We start from the raw sequence: 25,074 nt of genomic DNA, 5'->3' as shown, positions 1-25,074 counted from the left end.
GGCACAGGCCTCGGTGATGGCCATTATCTTACTGGATTATCCTTGTGTGCTGGCTTGTCTTCCAGCTAGTCAGCGGTGCCTTGAGGGCTGTGGCCTTGTCTTTCATTTTAGTTTCCCTAGCCCTCAGCACAGCAAGTATCTGAACTTACACGAGCCCTTTGACCAGGGAAAGAGAGCTGGCATTTAGGGAGCCTGAGCCCCATGCCAGCAGCTGTGCACCTGCACAAAGCCATATGAGTAGGGGCATCATTATCCCCATTTCACTTGGGAGAAAACTGGGGATCATGGACACTAAGCAACTTGCCTGAGGTACCACCACTGAGGGCCTGAGCTGGGGTGTGGACTCAGACCTCTGTAGCTCTGGGCCCAAGTTCCCCCTCTGCCCCCTGCCTCTAGAACACCACAGAAGGATGATGGGAGTAGGCTGAGCTCTGGCCATCCTGGGGAGTGGACTTTCCTCACCTGCGTCCCTGTCCCAGCTTCATGGATGTTGACAGATCCCAGGAAAAGCTCATCTGGTCTCTCTGTGATCACTTCACTTTGCTAATTAACCTAGAGATTATTTTTTGTCAAAATAGTGTATAAACTAAGAAATGAAGAGCAGTGAGAAGAGGCAGCAGTCATAGTTGAGTGTGAATAGAGAGGTCGGTAAAGAAAGTTTTATGTATTCCCAGACAACTGGAAGCTAATAGCTGTGAAGAATCAAATTAAAAATCTCAGGTAACTCAGTATTTCAGAATAAGAAAAATAAAGCATTGATCTTTCTTAATTCCCTTGAGGTATGTTGAGCACACTGGTGAGGAGCTTGGGCTGAGGGCCACACGGCTGGGTCAGAAGCCAGGCCCTCCCTCCTGTGAGCTGCGAAGCTTTGCCACATCACTTAAAATCTCTGTGCCTCAGTTTCCCCATCTTTAAGATGAGCACTGTTCTCTTTTCATATAGAGATTGAATTCAGCTGATGCATTAATAGTTTAGTGTAATGTTTAGAACATTGTAAAAAGTCAGTGAAATTATTAATATTATTGTTATAGGCAGAAGGGAAGACCTATTTAAAGTATGTGGATTTAAGATAAAATCTGCATCATGTTGTCACATGACCATAAATGTAAACTCTAAGGAGACTTTTTTTCCCCCTGACTTCAGGGCTCCAGACCTATTTAAAGTATGTGGATTTAAGATAAAATCTGCATCATGTTGTCACATAACCATAAATATAAACTCCAAGGAGATTTTTTCCCCCTGACTATAAAAGTAATAAATGCTCACGAAAGAGAAGTTAGGTAATATAGAAATATGTTAAGAAGAAAATGAAAATCACCTGTTATCCTACCAGCTAGAGAATACAGTTAGCATTTTGATATATTTCCTTTTTGCTTTTTTTCCCCCCAATACATTTAGGTATCCAAATTGAGGGCATGATGCATTCTGGCTGGTTCACATGACAGCATGAGCATTTTCCCATGTCTTTATATTCTTTTTAACCATCGTATTTGGTGACTATAATATTCCATCAGGTGAATGCATATAAGTGTATTTAGCCGTTTTATGATTAATGTTGTGTAAGGCTACTCTTAAAATGTGTGCAGTGCTTTTTGCAAATCCCACCTCCTTCCAGAACCGAGTGCTCGAGCCCCTTGCCCCTTCCTGCTGCGGTCCAGATGCCTGGCAGCTTTTCCATCCGTTCCATCAGTTGAATGCACATTGTGCGCTAGGACCTTCCTAGACGCTGAGAACACAGAGACTAATGATACAGTCTTTCCACGTCCTCCTGAGCTCAGAGGCAGAGGGGGGCAGAACAGAGGCCCAAGTAAGCATTCCCTGGCAGCCTGCTCCATGCCCACCCCCTGCCAAGCACTGGGTGGCTTCAAGAACAAGGCACCATCTGCCACGTAACTGGGAGGAGAGGTGTGGGCACTTTAATGCCAACTTACTGGTCCCTTCCTCTCAGGTGTCTTCAGCCCAGACCCTCCAGGCAGAATGAATCACGTTGCCATCACTTGGTCCTGTGGTCAGCTGTCCAACTCCTTTACCAGTTTACAGCCCCTTAAAGGCAGCACCTGGTCCCTATTGTCTTTTATCCTCAGCACTGGCCAGTGCCAGGCATGAAGTGTGTGCAAATACATAGTCATCCTTTGAATGTTGAGGAATGGAATAACACCAGCAGAAAAGAAGTACCGTCACTAGTGAGTGATGCTGACCCTGCCAGTGAGGGGAGCAGGGCTTCCAGAGAGACTGACTGAAGAGGATGTGCACGTGTGGTTTGTCATCCTAGCTACTTTGTGTGTACCCCGGGATGGATTTGCATCTTGCCTTTGTCCACCTGTCAGAATTGTACAGGGGCGGGGAATGGATGTGGAGGAGAAGGTGAGAGGCTGATAGTTTTTACACACCATGGGATAATGGTTTTATAATGTCTTATAAACTTGGTTTTTTTATTTGTTAGGGTTTTTTTGGCCAAGGAGGATTGACCCTGAGCTAACATCTGTGCCAATCTTCCTCTCTTTTGTATGTGGGTCACCTCAGCATGGCCATTGATGAGTGGTGTAGGTCCTTGCCTGGGAACCAAACCCGGGCTGCTGAAGCAGAAAGCACCAAACTTAACCACTAGGCCACAGGGCCAGCCCCCCCCCACCCTTTTGTTTGCTTTTTAAGTCTTCTAAGAAAAATTAATTGTAATTCATTTCAGCCAATTTGGGACTTTGAAATTTTGTCTCTTATTCTAGCCAGAAAGCAAACAGGTCAAAAATGTACGTTTCCAACCATGGTTCCTGTATTTTGTTGTCCTTATGCACCATAGAGTGACTTTACAACTTTTTAGAATTTTTTGTAAAAAACAATGTTTTTAGTTTGTTACTTTGCCTTTTAAAATTTTCAACTTCAACCAGTAATGCTTACTTGAACCTATGTAACATGCTTTTTTGAAAAACATTTTTGACTGTCAAGACTTCTATATTAAAAACAAACAAACCCAATCTTCCAAAAACGAAAAATAATTGAGGTTTTTAAAGTTTTGGATTGTCCTAAAAAAGAACATTTAAAAATGTCATTTTAACATTTTTCTTTTTTTTTTTTAAAGATTGGCACCTGCGCTAACATCTCTTGCCAATCTTTTTTCTTCTTCTTCTTCTTCTCCCCAAAGCCCCCCAGTACACAGCTGTATATTCCACTTGTGAATGCCTCTGGTTGTGCTGTGTGGGACGCTGCCTCAACATGGCCTGACGAGCGGTGCCGTGTCGGTGCCCAGGATCCGAACCAGCGAAACCCTGGGCCGCCGAAGCAGAGCATGCGAACTTAACCACTGGGCCGGCCCCCATTTTAACATTTTTCTTGATTGTTTGTAGTTATTTTATTATTACAGTAATCCCAGGAATTGTTGCACCTTTTACCCTAACTTAGCTGATGTGCATTTCAAAGTTTTGCAGGTGTTTCTGGGATTTATTCCTAGGAGTAGACCTGCTGCAGGGTGTGAGTGTCTCCATATTTTCTGGGTGTTGCCAGATTGCTCTCCCAGAGGTTGTACCAGTTTACACTCCCATTAGCAGTGTACCAGAAGACTTCCTGAATAGCTCTTGGTCTTCACAGACCGTTCAGGGAACATTAATGAGGTCAACATACTTCACATGCAGTTGGGTCTTCATCACCATTCCCTTCTCTGCTGGATGACCTGGCTTTGCCCCTTATGAATTTGCAGCTTTCTCTCCTCAGCTGCTCTCTTTCTTCCTCGTGGTTTCACCACTCACCTCTGGTGACATCTCACTCCACCCAGGCCTCCCCTGGGGCCTCAGCCTGGGTCTCCGGTCCTGCAGGTTCCTGATAGAGGTGCCTCTTGGGCACTGGCATGTCCCAGTCTTCCTCAGCCCAGCCCTTGTTCCTGGGATCTGCCCTCTCCCTCCCCCAGGTGGGAAGTCTGCGCTGTCTGAGCCCCCTCTTTTCTTTACCTCTGATAGCAAGGGGGTTGTTAGGTCCTACAGACTTTACCTCCACATAGTTCTGATCCAAATGCTCCCCTCCTCCCCACCACCTTTCTTTGGTTCAGATTTTCATCACATCCGCCCTCAGCCACCATGGAGCCTTCATGGGGCCTCTGTCTCCAGCCTGGCTTCCCCTCCAGCTCAGCCCCCTGTTGCAGGTGGAGAGACGGATCCACAGTACAGATTCACTCAGATCACTCTCCTGCTGAAACGTGCTTCTCATTGCCTGCTGCACTTTTCACACATGGGTAGAGAAATTGGTTTAGTGGGTTGGCACTAGCTTTTTTTTTTTCATCAAATGAAGTTGAATACACGAAAATTAAAAGCAGCAAAGTGTGTCCTACTATGTGAGGTTAAGTATTGTTTGGTTTTTTTTTTTTGGCAGAAGATTAGCCCTGAGCTAACTGCTGCCAATCCTCCTCTTTTTGCTGAGGAAGACTGGCCCTGAGCTTACATCCGTGCCCACCTTCCTCTACTTTATATGTGGGACACCTGCCACAGCATGGCGTGCCAAGCGGTGCCATCCACACCCGGGATCGGAACCAGCAAACCCTGGGCCGCCGAAGTAGAACATGTGAACTTAACTGCTGCGCCACCAGGCCGGCCCCTAAGTATTGTTTTATGAAACATGTATTTCTGTTTTATGCATACACACAGCGAGGTGCCGACTGAGTGATGGTTGACATATGTTTCCTTGTAGATCCCAGACAAAGGCTTGGGAAGCCCCTGGCATGTAGATGATGTCTCTCCTCAGTGTGATGTAGTGGCTTCTCCCAGGCTGTGCTGCCTCCTTCTGATCCCTTCTGCCTGGAAGCCTGTCCTCCTGCCCTTGATACTGTTTCTCCTCCAGGCTTGGCTGGGACCCATCCATGGGCTCTGTAATGCTCTATGAACACATCTTTACCAGAGCCCTGACCACAGCTATTATAAGAGTCCATATGTCTGGCATCCCCACTTTCTTTCAGCTCCTTGAGGTCAAGACTGAACCTGATTCAACCCTCTGCCCAGCACTGGCTCTGTGCCTGACACAGAGCATGGAGGGGTAATAGCCACCTGTTTTGATAGGTAGTTTACATAAGTCTCATGTAATCCTCACAACAGCCCTGTGAGAGACAGATCATGAACTGTTTTCCAGGTGAGGCACAGAGCTATCTAGAACATAATTTGCCCAAGGCCACCTAGCTAGTAAGTGGTAGAGCTGAGATTCAAACTCAGGTCCATCTGACTCGGGAGCCTGGGCTACCCTCACTGCCCTGCACAGCCCAGTAAATACTTGTTGAAAGGATGTGGTGATGTCACACTTCCTCTTTGGCCCAGGACTTGGGTTTGTCCTGGGCCCTGACCCTTTGCAGCAGTATCCTTGTCTTTACAAATGGATTAGCAAGGCTGACTCTGACTCTTCTACCAGCTCTTTGCAGCAGCCTGTTTTCACGGGGCACTTTGAGTGCAGGGGTGGGTTTCAGGCCATAGAACCCTCTCCCCCGTGCCCTGTGGACAGAGTGACAGTCAGTGGCCCCTTGTTGAGCACCTGCAGTGTGTGAGATCAGCTGCTTCTAGGACACAGAGTAATCTGCTCTGCGATGAGCCCAGCATGCGTTTAGAACAGCTGTGCTGTATGCATTGTGACGGGCCTGCACCCCTGAGCCCCAGATCGCTTGTTCGGTACTATGGCAGGCGTCATACACTTCTCCTTTTTGCTCTCTCTCCAGGTGGACCAGCGGGTGTTCAGAGACCTCATGAGTGAGAAGCTGCCACGACTGCACACCCACTTTGAACAGTACAAAGTTGACTACACGCTTATCACGTTCAACTGGTTTCTGGTGGTGTTTGTGGATAGCGTTGTTAGTGACATCCTCTTCAAAATATGGGACTCTTTCCTTTATGAGGGACCAAAGGTGAGTCTGCCCGCTGGATGACTGTGTGGGTAGTGGTGGCAGAGTGGGAGGCTCACCTGCGACGTGGGGATTACCACAGGGATGGAGGGATCCTGGCACCCTGTGCTGCTGGAGGCCGGTTGGGGGTCCAGGAAACAGCAGTTATTTGCTAGTTCATCAAAAACATTTAGTCTGTGCCAAGCCTGTACCAGGCACTGGGGCTTTGATGGTTTGCAGTCTGAGCCTCACCATCTGTCAAACAGATGGCAGTATTATCCCCATGGTATGGATGAGGAGGTAGAGGCCCAGAGCAGGCAAAGAGTCAGGAACAAACGCAGGAGGCCAACTTCAGAGCCTTATTGCCACAGGCCCCCACCCAGTCTCTTTTATGTTTTTAAAAAATCAGTTTGTGAGTATGTAACACATGATAAACTCAGATCAGGTAACTAAGGGCATGCAGTAGAAAAGAACGACCCCAGTCTGCTGTTGCTCATCTCAACTTACTATATATCCTTCTCAGGGTATTCTATGTCTGTCTAAAATATGTTGGAGATAGTTCCGTATCAGAGCATATGGATCTGGCTCTTTTTTTTTTCTTTTTTGTGAGGAAGACTGGTCCTGAGCTAACATCTGTTGCCAGTCTCTATGTTATGTGGGATGCTGCCACAGCATGGCCTGACAAACAGCGCTAGGTCTGTACCTGGGATCTGAATTCTTTCACCATATTCAAAAGTCAGTAATTCAGATCCTAGTTTCACTAGTTGAAATAAAAACTGCCTTTGGAGATGGAGGTTTTTAAGAGTTTCAGAATCCAAGGACCCTGGTTTTGATTTTATTTAAAAATTATTTTTAGTTCTGTAAACCTTAGTGACTAGAAATGTTAACTGAATATGGAAGGATCCCACAAAGGTTCTACGCCATAAGGGAAGTTTTGGGTTTGGCTTGTGAAAACCACCAGACAGTTAATTTTTCTGTAAGAAAGAGGCCTTGCCCCTGCCAGTGGACATGGCACCTCAGGTCAAATGTCTGCCCCAGGGCAGGACCCGTGCCTGCTGATCCCCGGGGAGGCCTGTGCGCCCAGAGCTGGTGCCTGGAGCCACAGTGCTTCTCTCCTTACAGGTTCTCATCCTTTCTACAGGTTATTTTCCGTTTTGCCCTGGCACTTTTTAAATACAAGGAAGAGGAGATCCTGAAATTGCAAGATTCAATGTCCATCTTCAAGTATCTCCGTTACTTCACTCGCACTATCCTTGATGCTAGGTGAGTCCCTGGGGGAATTCCCAGACGTCACAGAGAGCAGGAGTCCTGACCTCTGCTTCCTTGAGAACAGCCTGTCCTCACATCCTGAACGCAGCCTTGCCAGCTGTGCAGTGTGAGAGAAGTTTCCTTCCTGGGAAGGGGGAGGAAGGAAGCAGCAGGTGGCCTCCAGAAAATAGGGAGGAACTAGGGTAAAAGATGGATTTATCCCTTATCCAACCAACCTACATCCCAACAGCCAAAGCCACATTTTTATTTGTCTCATGAGCATTCACTGAGTATCAGTGATGTGGGAGGCCCTCTGCCAGGCGTTGAGGATGATAGATGAGGAACAGCCCCTGTCCTTGAAGAACTTGTGGGGGCATGTTATAGCATCATTTGATCAGTGCTGTGATGGAGGAAGCCCAGGCCAGGGACACGGCAAGTGCAGAAGAAAGGCTGTGTGAACTGGGCTGGGAAGGGGCACGAGGAGAGGGCATCCTGAGCAGAGGGAACTTCAGGACCAGCACACAGAGATGTGAGAGCACAGTGTGTCTGGCGAACTGTAGATGTGGTTCGGCCAAGGTGGGGCCAGCATGGCAGGCATGAAGGCCAGGCTGGAGCAGAGCTGGGCTGTTAAGGTAAGGCCTTTACAGACTGCCCAGGACTTTGTGCTTCATCCTAAGAACGTTGGGAAGTCACTGCAGGGTTAGGCAAGAGAGGGGCATGTCAGGTTGGAGCAGGACTAGCAGCTGGGAGACCGGGGGTCCAGATTGAGGAGAGTGGAGGAAGAATTTGACTTTGGAAGACCTCTGGCTTCCCCTGGGCAGCCAAGTATTTGGGATTTGTTTCACCCGTCCTCCCCCAGCCACGTGGTTCTTGCCTATTCTGGGCTACCCTTGTTGTTGATGTGTCCCATGGACCATAGCCGGTGGCTGCTCTGGCCCTGGCAGCTGAGACCCCATTCTCCAAGGGGATTTCTGTGGGCCTGCTGCTCACTCGGCAAGTGAGGATAGCCCCTCTCTCCGAACCATTGAGGTGGTGTTGAAATACACTGTTGCCGAAGGGTTGTGAGCTGCCTCTCCCTGCATAGGGATGGAGTCCTGCAACAGACTTGGGCACCCATGTGAAAACCATACAAGTCCTTTTGCTGAGAAGTATTTTGGGCTTATTAAAGTTTTTCAAACTTTTTTGACTACAACTCTTAATAAGAACAACATTTTATCTCCCAATCTAGGAGACACACGGTAGAGTGTATGTAGATAACTGAAACAAAAAAATTTGTTGAAATATTTGCACTTCTTGCTAAAGATCTGTGCTATACGCTCTGCTATTTTCATTAGGTTCCATATCACATATTTAACATGCTCCTCTTGCCTCACTAAATTGATTCCTCGATCCACTAATGAGTCACAACCTACTTGGAAAATGCCAGTTGCCGACCTGTTCAGCTCAGCTGACAGTGAGGGAAGGCCCAGCCAGGAGGAGCTGCAGCGCATCAGTGCTGTGGGAGTCGGGGCAGGAGAGCACCTAGGGCTGGAGAGACGGGGCTGAGGACCACGCCGAGGCTCCATGCCCTGTGATTCTAATGAGTGAGGCCTTGGGTACCAGGGAGGTGGACATTGGGAGCAGAAGGTGCTGGCTGAGGCCATACCTGGCTTCCTAGAAGTCACCACTATTTTTAGGACCTTTTACTTGGGAATTGGATGTTTAAGATATTTTCAGGCTTATTGATATATAAACAGTGACCTTAGTTTTGCCAAATGAAAAAGGGTATCTGAGAATGATGTTTGCCTGTGAAAGACTGATTCTGAGTGAGCCTTGAGTGTTCGTTAATCTCGCATTGGGTCAAGATGACATGAATGGCATTAAATGAACTTCAGTCCAATAAGTAATACATTTGGAGAGCATTTTGGTTCCAAAGGGCCATCCTGCTTGGCCCCTGATAGTCTTATGAAGATTGTCGGTGTTGCCAGGGTACAGGTACAGGGGCTGCTGGCCTGGCGGGCGGCCACCCAACCAACCGGCCCCTCTCTGGCCACCACAGGCAGAGCTGGGCTGCTCCCGCCCAGGCCGGTCCTGTGTGCTCCTGCGGTACCGCCTTCTCAGTGGCTCTTGGGGCAGTTTCCCCATCAGTTTGCTTTAAGAAGTCAAGGTCCACTGGACCAGGAGCTCCCAAATGCATTAATGAGCCAGGCTGGCTGCAGCAGGATCACCCAAGGGTTGTTAAAATTGCAGATGCCCCAGTATTTTAATAAGCTCCCTGGACCACTGGTTCCCAGGCACCCCAATTCTGTAGTACACTGATTGGCTCTACAGAAAAGGAGAGAATTCTGAGTCAGATGTGTTCCGGGCATGTTGGGTTAAACAAGATGAAACCAGTCTCTGAATCAGGACTTCTGGGAGCCTTTAACATGCCAAGCATTGTCTTCTAAACTTAGCTGACCACAGGGAACTTTCTCATCTCTTGACTGGAACTTCCAGGCCCGAGGCAGAGGTAGTGTATACATTCCTGGTGTCCCCCAGCCGGGGCTGAGAGGCCACAGTCAGTGACGACCAACTGAAGAAGGCAGTGAAAATAGTAATGTAATGTAGTACTTCCTGTGTTTGCAAAGATGGGGCTGGACACTCTAGGTTTCATGCGTGTGGAGCCTGTGACTCATAGCTTGGGAAAAAAGGGGTTGGTGCCCAGCCCCAGCCAGGATTTTGTTTCACAGAGACCCTCCTCCAGCCCCAGTCAGCTCAGCTGAGCAGGAGGCAGAACCTGATAAACCTGCACAGAGTGATATTCATGTTCAGGCCTCTCCTGTTGTCCCATGTTCTAGAACACACTCTGGGGAATGCAGCATTTACAGACATCCTTTCTGACCTTCTCCCTCTGTGCAGGAATCCTCTGGCTTGGACCCAGGCAAATCTAAGTAGTAGGTATTGTAAAATATAAAAGGGAGAAATGTGGGGCCGGACCCATGGCCTATTGGTTAAGTTCAGTGCACTCTGCTTCAGTGGCCCAAGTTTGGTTCCCAGGCATGGACCTACACTACTCGTCAGTGGCCATGCTGTGGCAGCATCTCATATACAAAACAGAGGAAGACTGGCACAGATGGTAGCTCCAGGTGAATCTTCCTCAGCAAAAAAAAAAAAAAAAAAAAAAAAAAGGGAGAAGTGCTAAAGGCCTGTATATTTTTACGTCATCTTAAAGTAGTTCAAGTGACTGACTAGTGGCAGGAGCATGTTTGTTTTCTGACAGATGGGGAGGAAATCCCTGGTGACAGTTCTGTTCCATCACAGCCTTTCCTGGGGTTTGTAAGTGCATTGGGTCTCTGGTTTCTAATGCTGGGAAGAGAGCATCTAGGGCCTGCAGAATCGAGGGGATGGGGGGCTCCTAGTGTTGGAGGAACCAGCTTCTGTTGTGGCCCGCTAGATGGCTATGGGTGACCTGATTACTGCTGAAAATCTATAGCCAGGCCTTGGGGCACTTTTTAGTTCTGTTTTTATTAAACTGCTAGCCAGTAGTTAGGGGTAAGTTACCAGGATTTTTTAAATGTTTATTGGAGATCAGTGCCTTGACGTGGGGATAGTGTGAAACCCACGAACCACACATTGCTCCTTAGGCTCGGTCTCAACCCTTGCTACACCGTGGACTGGGTCTGACAGTTATTGCCAGGTTTGCTCGGGCGTCCATTCTTTCCCCGTCAGTCGGTCCTGTGACAGTCTTCCTGGATACTCCCTGTGACAGGCCTCCTGCTGGTTCCAAGGACTCAGAGGCTCGCAGGCCCCTGAGATCACAGAGCAAGTGCCAAACGCTGTCCTAGTGCTCACGGGTGGTAACTCAAGTCAGCCCATGCCCTAGGAGGCAGGACTGCTATTATCCCAGAGTACTGATGAGGAATTGGAGGCCGGAAAGGGGAGTAACTTCACCCATCCCGCATCACACAGTGCGCATGTGGTGGAGCTGGCCCTGCCCCTGTAGCCTCTACATAAGGACTGGCCTCTGGGTGACATCTCTACAGCAGGCCCTCAGCAGAGTATCCAAGGTCTACCTCTCTACGCCCCCCAGGCCTCTGGGCTGGGCTGAAGTGAGGGCTGTGCATGAGTACTCACCTGAGCCCCCCTGATGTGCTCTGTCCTGTGTCCTGCCAGGAAGCTGATCAGTATCTCCTTTGGAGACCTGAACCCATTCCCCCTGCGCCAGATCCGGAACCGGCGCACCTACCACTTGGAGAAGGTCCGGCTGGAGCTGACGGAGCTGGAGGCCATCCGGGAGGACTTCCTGCGTGAACGGGACACCAGCCCTGACAAGGGTGAGCTGGTCAGCGATGAAGAGGAGGACACCTGAGTGGCCCCCTGCCCCATGATGCTGCTCTTCTTGCCTTTACAACCAAAGTGTGCCAAAAGAGTGAACTGCAGAGATGTCTCTGCTCATTTCAAAGCCAGAATGTCACACCCATGGTCTCTGGAAATCTGCTGGGCAGACATCCAAGGCCACACTGCACTTTCTCATTTCCACTCGGGGTAGGGGTCTAATCTGTTTACAGCCATCAGCATGCCATGGCATTTGGTCACACATATCCCTGTCATGCTTTCTGACTGACGGTGCCTTACCAGGCTTGCAGTTTGCTGTTTTCAAGAGCCTGTTTACAGCCTGTCAGTCATGTTGGTGTCTTTGCCCCTAGAAACCCTTACATGGGCCGTCTCCCCATGTTGGATCTCCTGTATAGTGGGCAGTTGTGGGCATCTTTTGAATGGTGGCACTGTGAAGGATGTGCGCTGCACTCAGACATTCCTAGGCCAGAGTGTGCTTCAGGCGGCAGGAGGTTGGTGTGAAAAAAGGGACTTCCTTAGGAAAGCAGGTACATCCCTTGTTCAGGAAAGACCTAAAGAAAGCCCACAAAACTTCTGCTGGTGGATTCCTGCTGCCAGCCATGCCCTGTTTCTGGAATAGCTTTTGCCCTTTCATGTGCAACCTTTCAAACAATGGCTCCCAACCTACTAGAGCGGGGCCTGGCTCTCCAGACACCCTGTGCTCGCTTCTTATCACCAGCTGGTGTTGGCAGATTGTCGGGCAGTTCTGCCCCCTGCCTGGCACGGCTCTGTGAGGTTCTCTGGAAAGCTCTTCTTTCCATCCGAGAGTTAACTTTTGGAATCATTCTCCATGTCTGGATGGAATGGGATTCCAAGGAAACTGTGGATCATCATCCTGCAAAGCAGGCCGACCCTCCGGCGGGCCTTGGTGGACGGGATGGAGGAAGCTTCTCTGGGGGTGCTTTGCAGGGCAGTGGTACAGCTCTTGAGTGACTGCTGTTGGGCAGCCGGAAACCATGGCTTCCTCAGGAAGAGGCAGTGCTCCCGGTGTCTCTTCCACCTGGCTGGGACGGCAGGAGGCTCGCTGCCAGTGCCAGGGGCTGGGAACTGCCTCTGCTGGGGCAGAGCTTGGGTGAGTCCTCCCAGACGGGTCCCCTCCCCACTGCCGCCCAGAAGCATCCCTGTTCTCGGCTGCTGCCCTCCCCTTCCCCAAGGCAAGTGTGGTCCTCACTTGGGGTCACCATCGCCTCCAGCAGGTCAGGGTGTCAGGTAGCTCTGAGGACTCCGAGCACCACCTCTCTGAAAGCCCTGAAAAGAGGCTTTGTGCAAGGAAGGTTATTTTTGCCTAATCATTATGTGGACCTTCCCTAATGTGTAGGTATGAGAGATGTTTTCTGGCATAGTATTATTCAAATATGAAAGGAATAATTTTAGCGGCCGGCCCCATGGCCAAGTGGTTAAGTTCGCACACTTCGCTTCGGTGGCCCAGGGTTTCACCGGTTTGGATCCTGGATGTGGACACTGTTCATCAGGCCATGCTGAGGCAGTGTCCCACATGGCACAACCAGAAGGACCCACAACTAAAATACACAAATATGTACTGGGGGGCTTTGGGGAGAAGAAAAAGAAGAAAAGAAGGAAAAAAAAGAATTTTAAATGGAATTCTTTGCACTACCTGGAAAAAATTGGAAATAATCCTTAGTTGATATCCTAGCTAAACACACTCAAACCAAGAATGGAAGTGGTATAATCTGAAGTGCTTTTTTCCTAAGTATGGTTTTTCTGTTCATTACTGTCAACCTTCTACATAGCTAGGATAGCATTTCAAGACTAGACTGAGCTCAGCTTTTCTGTCTTAAGTTGGTAAATTTGATTTTTCACTCTGTAGAGGGAGCTGGTCTCTATATTTAGCCAAAACCTTCTGTCTCTTTTCAGGTTATCAAAAATGTGTTTTATCACTGTTTTGTCTTTGGGAGCGGCTGTTTGAGGTCTGACTTCTTCAAGAAGTTGCCTTGTAAGCTAGGTTGCTCCAAGATGGGTATCACAGCCTCACTGCTAGTCACAGACCCCTGGCAAGACCACTGGGGCTGCTGGAGACCCCCTTCCAGTCCCCACCTCCCACGCGGGCTGTCGGCAGAGGATGAGCAGTCAGAATGCAGTTGGGACCCCATGGATCCACTCCAGCTTCCCTCAGATGTCAGTTTCCAAGTTGATTTCCCCCTGGAACTGCGAAGTCCTGAGGCTAAAATGCTGTCTTTAGGCATAGGCTTGTTTTGCCCTGAAAAGATGCATCTTAAAAGCACCCGAATTAGGTCCAGGTACCTGCCATTTGTGGCAAGCCCAGGCTTTCAGCCGTTCCCTGAGCGGCAGCCGTGTGTACTTCCAGGCAGTTGTTCTCAGTGGCTGGGCAGTGGGTGTGAGAGCAGAGAGATGGTGGAGGAAGTGAACTGGGAACGCTTTCTTGGAGGTCCTCCTCTCTGGAATAATGTGCTGGGTGTCCAGAAGGCAGAAGAGGGAATGCTTGGCTTGATTCCAGACTGGGGACAGGATGGAGCTAACTCTTTCCTCCACAACTGCAGGCTCTTGTCCCACTGTTTTGAGCCAACATTTCCCCTCTCCTTGTGCTGTTGAGGAAAGAGCTGCTCTGTGCTCTCCAGTGCCACCTCCACCTGCCCCTGTGGGGAGTGTGCTTCTGACAGGTACTGCCTCAACCCCCAGCGTGGGACCCCCACAGGATGGGCCCCAGGGGCTGAGGCTGCAGGCCGGGGGGCTGGGGCAGCCTCCAGCCTGCTTGCCCAAATGCACACACCATGGCCAAGAGGAGCTACCCTCATCACACCAGGTGGGAACTGCCAGCCTTCACATCGATGGGTTTTTGGTTTTTTATGGGTTGAACATCTGTTAATACTTTTGTATATTTTCACTACAGTTTATATTTTTATAGGCTATTTTTATCAAGGTTTTTCTAGATTATGTACATCTATTTTGTATAACAAGTTCTTTTGTGTCATGACTCCCTTGTGTGTATTTATGTAAATGTGAACCTCCTAAATTGCTTTTCATTCCTGTGCCATGTTTGACCTCCAGCCTTGCCCACTGCTGACTTTCACTTATGCTTGGGCCCACTTCTTACCCCAGGTAGCCTCAGGTGCTACTTGTAGTCATGCTGACAGCTGTCTAGCAGCAGCCAGGAGTGTTGATTGCTGGGAACAATTCTGGTTTCAACTACATTATATTGATATAGGAAGTATTCTAGGTAAATAGCCAGTCTGTTTTCTTTTTTTTTTAACTAAATGTTTGTATTCTTGCACAAATCCTCACCCCTCGCTTTCTGCAGTGTTGTCTTCCTGTATATGTTCTGGGCAGCAGGGCCTGCCTGGGGCAGTCCTTGCAGGCGGGAGGCTGGGTGCTGGCCTTGGAGGACTCAGGAGGACACTGCCAAGTGACTCCTTTTATGTCACAACAGCTTCTATGCTCATCTTCAAGTTAAATTTGGGAATTATATTAAAAGGCAAAATAAACTAATTTGTATAAAGCTCTGGCTTGAAATGCAGTTATAGTCACTTGTGATGGGTTGGAGGGTGGGGCAGGGCCTGGGAGGCCCCAAGAGCTATGGCCGAGCTGCAGGTGAGGGCTGGGGTCACTGAGATGGGAGCAGCCCCCTAGCTGCAGGGTGGTAGGTACCCCTCTTTCCACCACTGTGACATGCCCTGCCTGAGTCATGGCTTGTTTGCCTCCTGCCTAGGCTGACAGCTCAGGCCCAGCTGCTGCTGGGGACCACCCCCATCATCGGAAAAACACTGGAGAATGACTAAGATCAAATGTCTTTCTACCGTGTGGGGGAGGGGGGGCTCCAGCAAGCATTCCCAGACAGACGGAGCAGCCAAGGACCTGGGAGTGTGTCTCCTAGGATACAGATTCAGCAAGGCTGGGAGTGTCTGAGGTCGCACAGCACAACAGCAGTGGCAGAGCTGGGACAGGGGACCCCAGGGCTCTGCCACTGCGTCAGGTCCTGCTCCCCATCCCTTGTAAGGGGTTGCCGTGCAGACAGTGGAAAGCCCTGGGAAGCCATTACTCAGAGTCTGGGTCCCCAGGGCCTCCTTGGGCCAGCCAGGCTGCTGCAAACACAGACAGGAAGCAAGCCTGATGCCCCTCCACCCTCAGACAGTGTGGTGAGGCCTGGACACGTGCAAGCCTCCAGCAACTCATTTTTCTGAGTGACCTCAGACAGACGGCCCTCTGTGTAAAGCCACCACGGGGCCTGCTCAGGGCCATCTTCCTCCCTGGTCAGAGGGGTCAGCCGCTTGGGGTGGCCCAGACCTCAGAGTGGGAGATAGATAGGGTTAAAGGCCTGCGTGGCTAGGGCATATGCCTTTAGGCCAGTCGTGTCTCTCTCAGAGCCTTGGGCTTCTTATCTGACAATGGGGTACTGACTCCAGTCCCACAGAGCACGTTGATGATTAAAGGGGGTGTGATGTGTGATCAGAGAGAATGGGAAACTGGGGAGCAGTGGGCATCCCAGCACCCTTGGTACCACTGGTAGCAGCGACTCCCTCCATTCCTCCTGTGTAGGGGCCAGTCCTGGGACAGACACTTGCTGATTGCTTCAGCCTCTGTTTCTTGCTCTCAATCCCCAAGGAGTGATGTCCCTTCCTCCCAGCACCCACAAGCCATGAGTGATCATGTGGCCCAAGGCAGTGCCCTCATGCCCCCACATGTACTCTCCAGGACCACCATTCACGTTACAGTCTGTGAATGTGTATGGGGGCACCCTGGACCTCTCCGACCCTCACTGTCCCCCACTTGGAGAAGGGGGATAACCCTTTCCAGGAGTAGCACTTGTGAGCAGGTTATAAAAGTGTCAAGGCCAAGGCTCATGGCCAGATGTAAGGGCTGGGCCTGTAAGGGCCACTTCCTGGAGGAGGGGCTGGGCCTGGGAGGACAGTGTCTAGCCCCTTCCTCAGCCTCCCCACCCCTAGCCAGGGCCCAGGACACTCCTCAAAGCACCTCGTGCCTGATGTATTCACGCCAGTCTGGCTCCAAGGAACTAGGTTTGGCAGGCAGGGCTGTGGTGGGCAGGTACTACGTGGTGGGACCACAGGTCATTGTAGCAGGAACCCAGTGCCCAGGGTTCGAAGTAAGGAAGGAGCCACCCTAAGTCATCGCCATGACCAGCCCAGCTCGGTCCCTGAGCATGGAGATTAAGGAAAGGGGCAAGCTGGGGCCAAGAAGGGTGTGGCTGGCCAGTCTGCTGCTCCCTCCACTCCCATCACCCCACCGGCCATTCACCAGCCCCAGGTGTTAACAAAGCCCAGATGATGCTGCCTCCTCCACCCCTGGGGCAGATGAGTTAACAGATGAAGCAAGCAAAGGGCCAGGGACGTGCCCATGGGGTTCCCAGAGCCCATCATGATTACTCCAGGGGGCAGTCCCTGCTGGTGACAAGATGGGTCTTGCTGCCTGAGAGGGGGGTGTGTGGCTCAGTCTGTGAAACACGGGTCTCTCAGGACCTCGGAGTGGGGACATGGTGGGGGGCTGAGCAGCGGCATGAAGTAATGGGTGTGGAAGGAGGGTGTGCAGGACCACTCCCCCGACCCCGGGCCTCTGCCAAGCTGTACCCCGTACATAAAAAATCATCTTGCTGCCAGTTAGCCGACCCTCTGAGGCCCTGCACACACCTCCTCTAGGAAGCCATGCTCTGACTGCATTCTCTGCGCGTTCGTTTGCTCCTCCCACCCCTGACCTCCCCGAGGAGGAGCCGATGAAAAGATGCTTGTATGCTGGCGTTTCAGGCCGAGGATGGAGGTTGGGGGAGGAGTTTCTGACGACATTCCCCAGTCAAAGAAGCAGCCAGGCTCCGCTTTGAAACGGTAGATGCTCATTTATGTATAATAATAATAAATGTTACGCAAACTATTAGAATAAAAAAATACCTTTTCTGAGGAGACGGGGTCCCCAGCCTGCCGCGGGCAGGGGGGCGGGGTTAGCACCATTAGGGCGCGAGAGGCGGGGCTCCGCCGCAGCCCGTGGTGGGGCGCTGAGGTCCGTGTGTCGGTCGGTCTGTCTGTGCGTCCGTGCCCGGCCCTGGGGCCGGGGCGCGGGTCAGCGGCGGGCGGCCCGCTGATGGCCGCGGGAGGAGGCACCGCGGCCGGGCGGGGGACACGAGCGGCAGCACTGCGTGCGGACGGCGGGCAGCTGGCAGCGGCCCAGCAGGCGCAGCGTCTCGCAGAAACTGAAGGACAGGCGATCCCGCTCGCAGCCTGGGGGCGGGGCGGGGCGGGTCAGGGCCGGGGGGCGGGGGGCGGGGCACCCACGACCGGCTCCCGCGCCTGCGCCAGACTGGAGCGGCTTCTCTGGGATTTTACCTGGGCGTCTGCTCTCCCCCCATCAGCCTTAAGGAGACTTCTGCAGTGGCCCCCTGCTTCTGGAGGGGCTCCCCAGGGTCTGGAGTTGCAGGTCTCCAGCTGTTGCTATCCCTGTCCCACCTGCCCTTGGCCTAGGCCCCCTGCAGGACACTGGAGAAGGGCCACTGCTGGGCTCAGGTTACCAGAGGAAAGGCCCTGAGACCCCACCCGTGACGGCTCCAGGTGCTCAAGAGAAGCAGAAGAGCCTGCCACCTCTCTCCATCCCTGCTCACCCTTGGTGCCCTGACAGGTCCTGGCACACAGCTGAAGTCCCAGATGCCTCCAGCCAGCCTGCAGTGGCCTTTGCCCCCACCCCTGCCACTTCACTGTGCCCAAGCGCACATGTCCTGCCAGACCACCATGACCCCCTGCAGCCACACGGGCTGTACTCAGACTCAGCTTCCGGGTCACAGACCAGAACAGTCTCATCAGCAAGCCCAGGCCCAGAGGCCTAGAGAAAGTGGGTATGACGGAGCCATAGAGCCCCTCAGCAGAACCCAGGCCTCCTGGGGAGGGACCAAGAGAGGATGAAGGCTGTGGTGGCTTGTCTGGGGCTGAGACTTGGCTGGCCCTCCTGCCCTGTGCTTATCAGAGCCATTTGGGGAAGTGGCTTGCTTCCAGCCTCCTGGCCTTGCTCCCTCTGCCACTGACAGTCCCCAGCTGCCGCCCAGGCCCTGCTCACTCCAGCAGACATCCAGGGTAAGGAGGAACAGGGAGGCAACAGACGTCCCTGGGCCTGGGACATCCCCGGCCTAGCAAAGGACACAAGGCAGCAGGCAGGCTCCTCCACCCACGCTTCAGGCAGCACTCTGAGCTACATGTCTGTAGACGTGCATCTTCTTCCTGCTGTGTGACCTCAGGCAAGCTTCTTAACCTCTCAGGGGGCCCCATTTCCCTCCTGTGTCAATACCCCTGACCTCCACAGGCCAACGGATGTGGCCATGCTATGTCAGCTGCCTCACTGCAGTAACCACACACCCTGGAGCTTCCGGGCTTTCCAAATATCCTGCCATACAGCCCTGCAAACCATCAAAACATCCTAGGGACTCCAGGTCTCAGCGTCCAAGTCTCCTCCATGGCTGGTCTCCACCCTTGAACTCCTCACTTGGGATGGCTCATGGTTTGGTCACCTAACCACCCCCCACAATCCCCTCCCTGCAGCCTGCCCCAATCCCCAGGAGACCTGGCAAGCCCAGAACCTCCTGGGCCAGGCCTGTCCTTGGGTCTAGGCCCCAAAGGCCTCAGATCCCGTCCTCTCCCACCGTCTGGCCCTCACCGTCTTGGACCATAGCTGCCCAACTCCCCACTGGCCCGGAGCCATGGCCCACCTCTGCCCCAAAGGCAAACACTGTGGCACCACCAGCCAGCTCAGGGCCATGTGCAGGGGGCTCTCTGAGATGATGGTTGGATGAATGCAGAGGGCAGGGCGAGGGCAGCCGCAGGGTGGGTGGCCTGGGCAGCAAGGCATGGCAGTGAGTACTCTGGGCCTGGACAAGGGCTGCCAAGGAGCCAGCCACTGGTAAAGGCAGATTGGGGCAAATCCCTGGAGGCCCTGAATGCCATCCTGAGGGTCACTGACTCCATCCTAGGGGCAGGGGGCAGACAGCTGATAGGCATAGGAGCTGCTGGGTTCTCTCGAGAGACAGAGGAGGCCCTAGGCTGTCTTCCTGACCTCACAATGGAGCATGACAGTGGCTGTGAGGGAGAGGAGGAAGCCAGCCTTCCCTAAGCACCTCCTGGGCCCTTCATCCCAACATCTCATTTGTTTTCCCCACCCCACCCCCAAAGTCGGGGCTTATCAGCCCCTTTGTGCACAAGAAGTGGAGGCCCAGAGGAAATGGAGCCCAAGGCCACAGCTGGTGAGGGGATCCTAGGTATGACTCCAGGGCCATAGTTCCCACGGTGCTCGGCACTGCTGGGGGGCGCCTGGGGCTGCAGGAAGGAAGTCTGTGTGTGTGTCCAGAGTGATCTCTGGCTTAGCCCCTTCCTCCAGGAGGACCTAGCCGGCCAGGAAGCTGCCAGCTGCTGGGAGTTGGCAGGAGCCTGGGCGGGAGGCCCCTTCCTGGGGTTACAGTGCTCATTCTGGGCAGTCCTCCTCTGGCCAGGAAATGGACGGGCCAGAGCTCGGGTTGGGGGCTCCCCACAGGCCTGGTCTCCACACAGACTTGGGGACATCCCTGTCCTTATTCTGGGAGATAATTGAGACCCAGAGGAAGAAAGAGCTTGCCCAAGGTCACACAACAACTTGGGGGCCGAGGCTGCTGCCTCCACACTTCCCCTGAGCTGGAGAAAGCTGCCTGCGGGCTGCCCACAGGGCTGGGCTCCCCTTGGCTCGGATCCCGGCACAGCCCCAGCTTCTATGTGGTACCCTGTGGCCTCATAATCATTGGTCAGCCAGGGGCAACGGTTTGATGGTTCCCATGTCCCCATTGTCCTTCCCATCCCCGCAGCCCCAGCAGAGAGCTGGGGTAGGGGCACTCACGTGGCGGCTCCTCCAGCTCACAGTCCTGGGTGCCACACGGCCGGGAATTCTCGGGCCAGGCCTCGTGGCCACAGTGGTCACTGTCTTCCTCGGGCAGCCCTGTCTGGGTGTTGACACACTTCACCAGGCGCCGCTGGACGCCACCACCGCATGGGGCTGAGCACTGTGGAGTGCAGAAGGGGTAAGTATCCCGCTGGCCAGCCCTTGCAATGGGGATCGGGTAGCCCCTGGGCAGCCGCCTCCTCTGCTAGGAAGCTGGCCCTGCCTAATGGGCCTCTCTCTGCTCCCAGCACCCCCACGCCTTAGAGGCTCTGGCATCCCCAGAGCCCACCAGGTGCTCACTTGCAGGAGCTGAACCTGCCAGGGGACAGAGGGGGCTTGAGAGAGGCAGGGAAAGCTGCCGCCCCACACAGGCTGGAAGATGCCGGAAAGGCCTGCGCAGGGGCTCTGGGGCTGGAGGACTTGCTGCAGCCCATAGGCTGCGTGAGGGAGGAGGCAGAAAGCTTCTCAGCCAGGGCCCACCACCGGCAAGTCAGGCTTGTTCTTATCAGTTGAGGTCTGATGTTTCTAAAAAACCCTAAAAATAAGTTTAATCTGCGCCCATGTTGTGCCAGGCCCTGTGCTCAGTACTCCATTGTGTGACTTCACTTAACCTTCACAACCCCTTTCCAGATGAGAAAACAGAGGCCTGGACAGGTGAAGCAGGCTGCCCAGAGTCACTCAGCTGCCAGTGGGACAAAGACAGGTTCTCAAACCTCTGAGCTCCAAACAGGCCAGGCAGGCAGGCGTCCTTCCCACCCTGAGGCCTCGCTGGCCACTCTCCCACCCCTTCTGCCACTCTGACCTTTGCGGGGTTCCTGGAGCCCCCCATGTCCGTCGTTCCTGCCCCAGCACTTCGCCCTTGCTGTTCCCCTTAAAACCCTCCTTTGCATCACTGCCTTCTCCAGGTCCCAGCTCTAAACTCCCCTTTTCACGCCTTCCCTGACATCACAACACATCCATTTTTTGTTTTTAGTTGATTTCCCCGTGGCAGGCCGTAAGCTCCAGCAGGGTGGGGACCTCGTCTCGTCATCACTGTATCTGCAGTGACTACAGAGAACCTGGCACACAGTACACTCAACAATTCCTTCTCAAGTGGACAGAGGACTGATCAGCGCCTCCTGAACACCTGTCTGCCCTCCACACGCCCCTCCCTGGCCACTCACCCGGCCCCAGGGCCCCACCACCCACTGTGTACAGGGGTGGGTGTTGCAGGGCCGCGTCGTGTTGGGCTTCAATGCCTCCTCGCAGAGGCCTGGCTCTGGGCAGGTCACCAGACGCTGCTGTTCACCACCGCCACAGGCCTCGGAGCACTGGGAGAGCAAGATGGGCAGGGACAGGGGTCAGGGCAAGGCCAGAGTCTGAGGATGCCCCCCTACTCCCATCCCAGAGCCCCAGGCCTCACCTCCCTCCAGGAAGAGATGTACCAGCTAAGGCAGGGCTGGGCCCCACAGGGCCGGCGGGTGGGCGGCTTGGCAGGCCCCGGCTGGCAGTGGAAGGGCCGCAGCGGCCGGAGGTCTTGTGTGTCCACACACTGCACGTCCCGCATGGAGAACCCTCCACCGCAGCTGCGGGAGCACTGAAGGCAGGGAGATTTGTGTGGGCACACGGCGATGTGCATGCACACGCATGACCCAGTGAGGGGTGTGGGAGAGCAGGCAGTGGACCACCCCAGGGCCAAGAGCAAGTCCCTAAAGAGTCCCAGGCCAGCCATGGGCAGCAGGCAGGGAGGCCAGGGGCTGCCACAGGATGGGACAGATGGAGAGAGAGGAATACAGGAGAGCTGGTGACAGTGAAATCCCGAGGGGAATGGAAAGTAAAGAGAAAAGGATAGAGCCAACAAGAGAAGCAGCTCAGGGTAGGTCAAACCAAACCAGGATGAAAAGATTTGAAAGTGACTTGGAATTAAATATGAAAAAGTCCAAAGACGGGCTCCACAGAGCCCTGCCCCCTCACTGGTGGCTGCAGCTGATCCCACAACACAGGCCAAGGGCCCCAGGGCTCCACCCCGCACCACGAGGCTGCCTGCTTTTTCCATCCTCACGCACCTTGCTCCAGTTGCCCGAGTGCCAGGCGGCACAGGGCCGCAGGTGGCAGCGGCGGGCAGGCTGGGGCCGGCCAGCCGGGGCACAGTCCTCTTCCTGGCCGGAGCTGCAGCGCACAGACCTCCAGACAGCACCCAGGCCGCAGGTGGTGGAGCACTGGGGCAGGGGGCACAGAGGCCATGAGGGCGAAGCAGATCCCCCCACAGCAGGGGACTGCCCATCAAGGGGAGTGGGATCTCGGCAGAGCCGGGACCTCTCTTCTGGGCCTTGGTTTCTTCATCTGCAAAATGGGTACCTCCACCTCCCTCCCAAGGAGACCGTGAGGACAAAAAGTCAAATCCCCCTAGCCACCAACTGTCCCTGCTCACAGGGGACAAAGGTGAGGGGACCCAGCTGTCCTGACAAGGCTCACTCCTTCCCAGAATCACTTGGGAAAGAAGGCTGGGTTCCTCACTGGGCCTCAGCTTGTCCTTCTCCAACCCTAAATTAGGGATCTGAACAGAAAGAGCTCACTTCTCCTACAGTGACAATCTGGGGGTGCTGGGTTGGGGGGTCACAGGCCAGCTACTTTCCATGTAGTTCAGACCCTTGCAGGCCCTGACAAAGCAGGTTGGAGCCGCTGAGGGGAAGACAGGCGGTAAGGGCCTGAGCCACACCAGGAGGAACCAGGTGGAGCCTTGGGTAACCCTGCTGGGCCCCAGGGGACAGTGGGAGGAGGCTTCTCCACCAACACAGCTGCCTGGGGTAAGCACCCTGTCCCTGGGAGCATGCAAACCAGAGTATGAAAGAGACGTTCCTCCTGGCTGCCCCTCATTAGTACCTGCCCCCTGTGCTGCTCAGGAACGGGCCCCTGGGGACTCCAGAGACACAAGCAGATGGACCCCCTCACCCTACCCCCACTGCTCAGATGGGAAACTGAGGCCTGACACGGCAGACTGACCCCAGGGGTACATGGAGGGCAGTATGACACCCTGGACAATGCTCCTCCCACCCACCACTGGCTGTCAGTTCCCTAATCCTAGGATCCCCAGCACCCCAGGAGGCAGAACAGACAGGGCTTTTGTCCTGCTCTGCTCATTTTCAGATGAGGAGACTGAGCCAGCGAGGTCCTGCTCAGACCCCCAACCTACCCTGACCCCTGCACCACTTGCCTGGCTCCAGTTTCCTACTTCCCAGCTGGCATTCTTGGCAGGCAGCAGGTCCATGTGGGGCCCCTCCTCGGCCAGGCTGGGGTCCAGAGGCTGGGCCTCAGGGGCTCTGATGCTGTTGGCCAGACTGTCCTGAGCTGGTGTGGAGAGGAGCACAGAGCTTGGGGGTACCTCAGGGCTGGGGGACTCAGGCTGGCCTAAGGGTCCCGGGCTCAGGGCAGTCACCCAAGGCGTGTGCCCTAGGCCAGTCGGGGCCGTCAGAAGGAAGGTCCCTGGCACTGCCAGGGTCTGCAAGTCCTGTGGGGCCAGTCCTGGGGTTGAAAGCGTGGGAGTCCCCAGCTCCAGGGGGCTGTCCCTGCCCCAGGTCTCTGGCAGAGCAGCTGTGGGAGGAGGAGGGAGAGGAGCTCCCCTGACAGTGGGCCACAGCTCACTGTCCACAGGCACCAGGCCACTCTCCAGAGCTGGTTCCCAGGCCACAGTCCCACCTGTCCACAGCTCTACCATGTCAGTACTAGGAGAGGAGTGGGTGGTGCTGATGGAGGACAAAGGGGGCCACGTGGGGCTGGGTCTCTGGGGCAGGTGGGGCACTCTGCCACCAAAGGCCCCCTCATTGTCCTCAGAAACCTCATTGGTCCTCTCCCACCATGGAGGGGGCGGCTGGCTCTGGCTCTCCTCTCTTCCCAGGAACTTGTTTTGGCTCCCAGGGGCAGCAGGTGTCTCCATACCGACTGAAGTGGGGGGCCAGGGTAAGCTGGGGAGCCCAAGGTCTGGGGCCCCAGTGGGGGCTTCCTCCTCAGACAAGAAATTGACCAAAGGGTTCCCGGGACCCTGCTCCGAGGGGGTGGATAGAGAGTAGCCAACCTGGCTGGGCCAAGGGGCAGGAAACCAATCTCCCAGTGCCCCCTCCTCCTCAGCCCCAGGAGGCTCTACGGCAGGCGTGGGGGTGCCCACGGGGGGCTCAGTGGGACTGCTTGGGGGTGGGGGCATCCAATCCCCTGTGCCCACCAGGTCTGGGTCAGGCTCCTCGAAAGGCCTGTAGGACAAGTCCTCGTGGAAATTAATGAAATTGTAGTCATAGTAGAAGTCGTCAACGAACACTGGCCCCAGTGGGCCGGGTGCAGAGTCCTCCTCCTCCAGGGCATTGCCCATGCTGGTGGGCTCAGGCGATGAGGGAGGTGGAGGACGTGGGGTCAGGCGGCGGGGCAGGAAGTCGACCTCATTGAAGAGCTCCTGGCTGGAGAAGCCGCTGCCCGAGCCTTCAGGGCCCAGTGTGTCCAGGGCCCGCAGGCAGGGCGGCAAAGGGCAGGTGATCTCAATTGCTGGTCGCTGGGTCTCATCACAGGGGACACCAGTGTCGTTGGTGCAGAGGACACTTCGGTGCTGAGTGCCTGCCCCACATGTCACTGAGCACTACAGGGGAGCCAGGATGAGGGGTTCAGGTGGGGAGAAGCTGGGGCATGGCAGGGTACCCTGCCCACTGCTGGATGTCAGAGTGGCAGAGGCCTCAGCCAGCCCTCTCTGGCCCTGCCCAGCTGGAGACCATGGCTTGTGGCCATGCCTTGCCAGGGCATCC

The 25,074-nt window shown here is 54.1% G+C and overlaps 2 protein-coding genes across 6 annotated transcripts in view; one reads left to right on the top strand and one right to left on the bottom strand.

The window, feature by feature from the left end:
* TBC1D2B (TBC1 domain family member 2B) overlaps positions 1-14,918 on the top strand; it is an 84,795-nt gene extending 69,877 nt beyond the window's left edge. For 2 of the 3 annotated variants that reach the window (XM_023652517.2, XM_005602868.4), the window contains 3 exons: positions 5,681-5,866; positions 6,984-7,105; positions 11,222-14,918. In XM_023652517.2, the coding sequence (XP_023508285.1) occupies positions 5,681-5,866; positions 6,984-7,105; positions 11,222-11,417 (504 nt within the window). In that variant the 3' untranslated portion in view covers positions 11,418-14,918. The remainder of the gene's footprint in view (positions 1-5,680; positions 5,867-6,983; positions 7,106-11,221) is intronic. The other variant, XM_070232624.1, reaches the window with a different exon arrangement.
* Positions 14,919-17,244: 2,326 nt separating this feature from the next.
* The window catches only part of ADAMTS7 (ADAM metallopeptidase with thrombospondin type 1 motif 7), a 46,911-nt gene continuing 39,081 nt past the window's right edge, over positions 17,245-25,074 (bottom strand). For 2 of the 3 annotated variants that reach the window (XM_023652504.2, XM_023652506.2), the window contains 6 exons: positions 23,505-24,911; positions 22,357-22,509; positions 21,714-21,887; positions 21,475-21,621; positions 20,270-20,432; positions 17,245-17,643 (listed from right to left, as the gene is read on the bottom strand). In XM_023652504.2, the coding sequence (XP_023508272.2) occupies positions 17,486-17,643; positions 20,270-20,432; positions 21,475-21,621; positions 21,714-21,887; positions 22,357-22,509; positions 23,505-24,911 (2,202 nt within the window). In that variant the 3' untranslated portion in view covers positions 17,245-17,485. The remainder of the gene's footprint in view (positions 17,644-20,269; positions 20,433-21,474; positions 21,622-21,713; positions 21,888-22,356; positions 22,510-23,504; positions 24,912-25,074) is intronic. The other variant, XR_002811436.2, reaches the window with a different exon arrangement.

The sequence above is a fragment of the Equus caballus genome, chromosome 1 (assembly GCF_041296265.1).
Source record: "Equus caballus isolate H_3958 breed thoroughbred chromosome 1, TB-T2T, whole genome shotgun sequence".
NCBI classification, from domain to species: Eukaryota; Metazoa; Chordata; class Mammalia; order Perissodactyla; family Equidae; genus Equus; species Equus caballus.
This window is presented reverse-complemented; position numbering and strand designations above follow the sequence as displayed.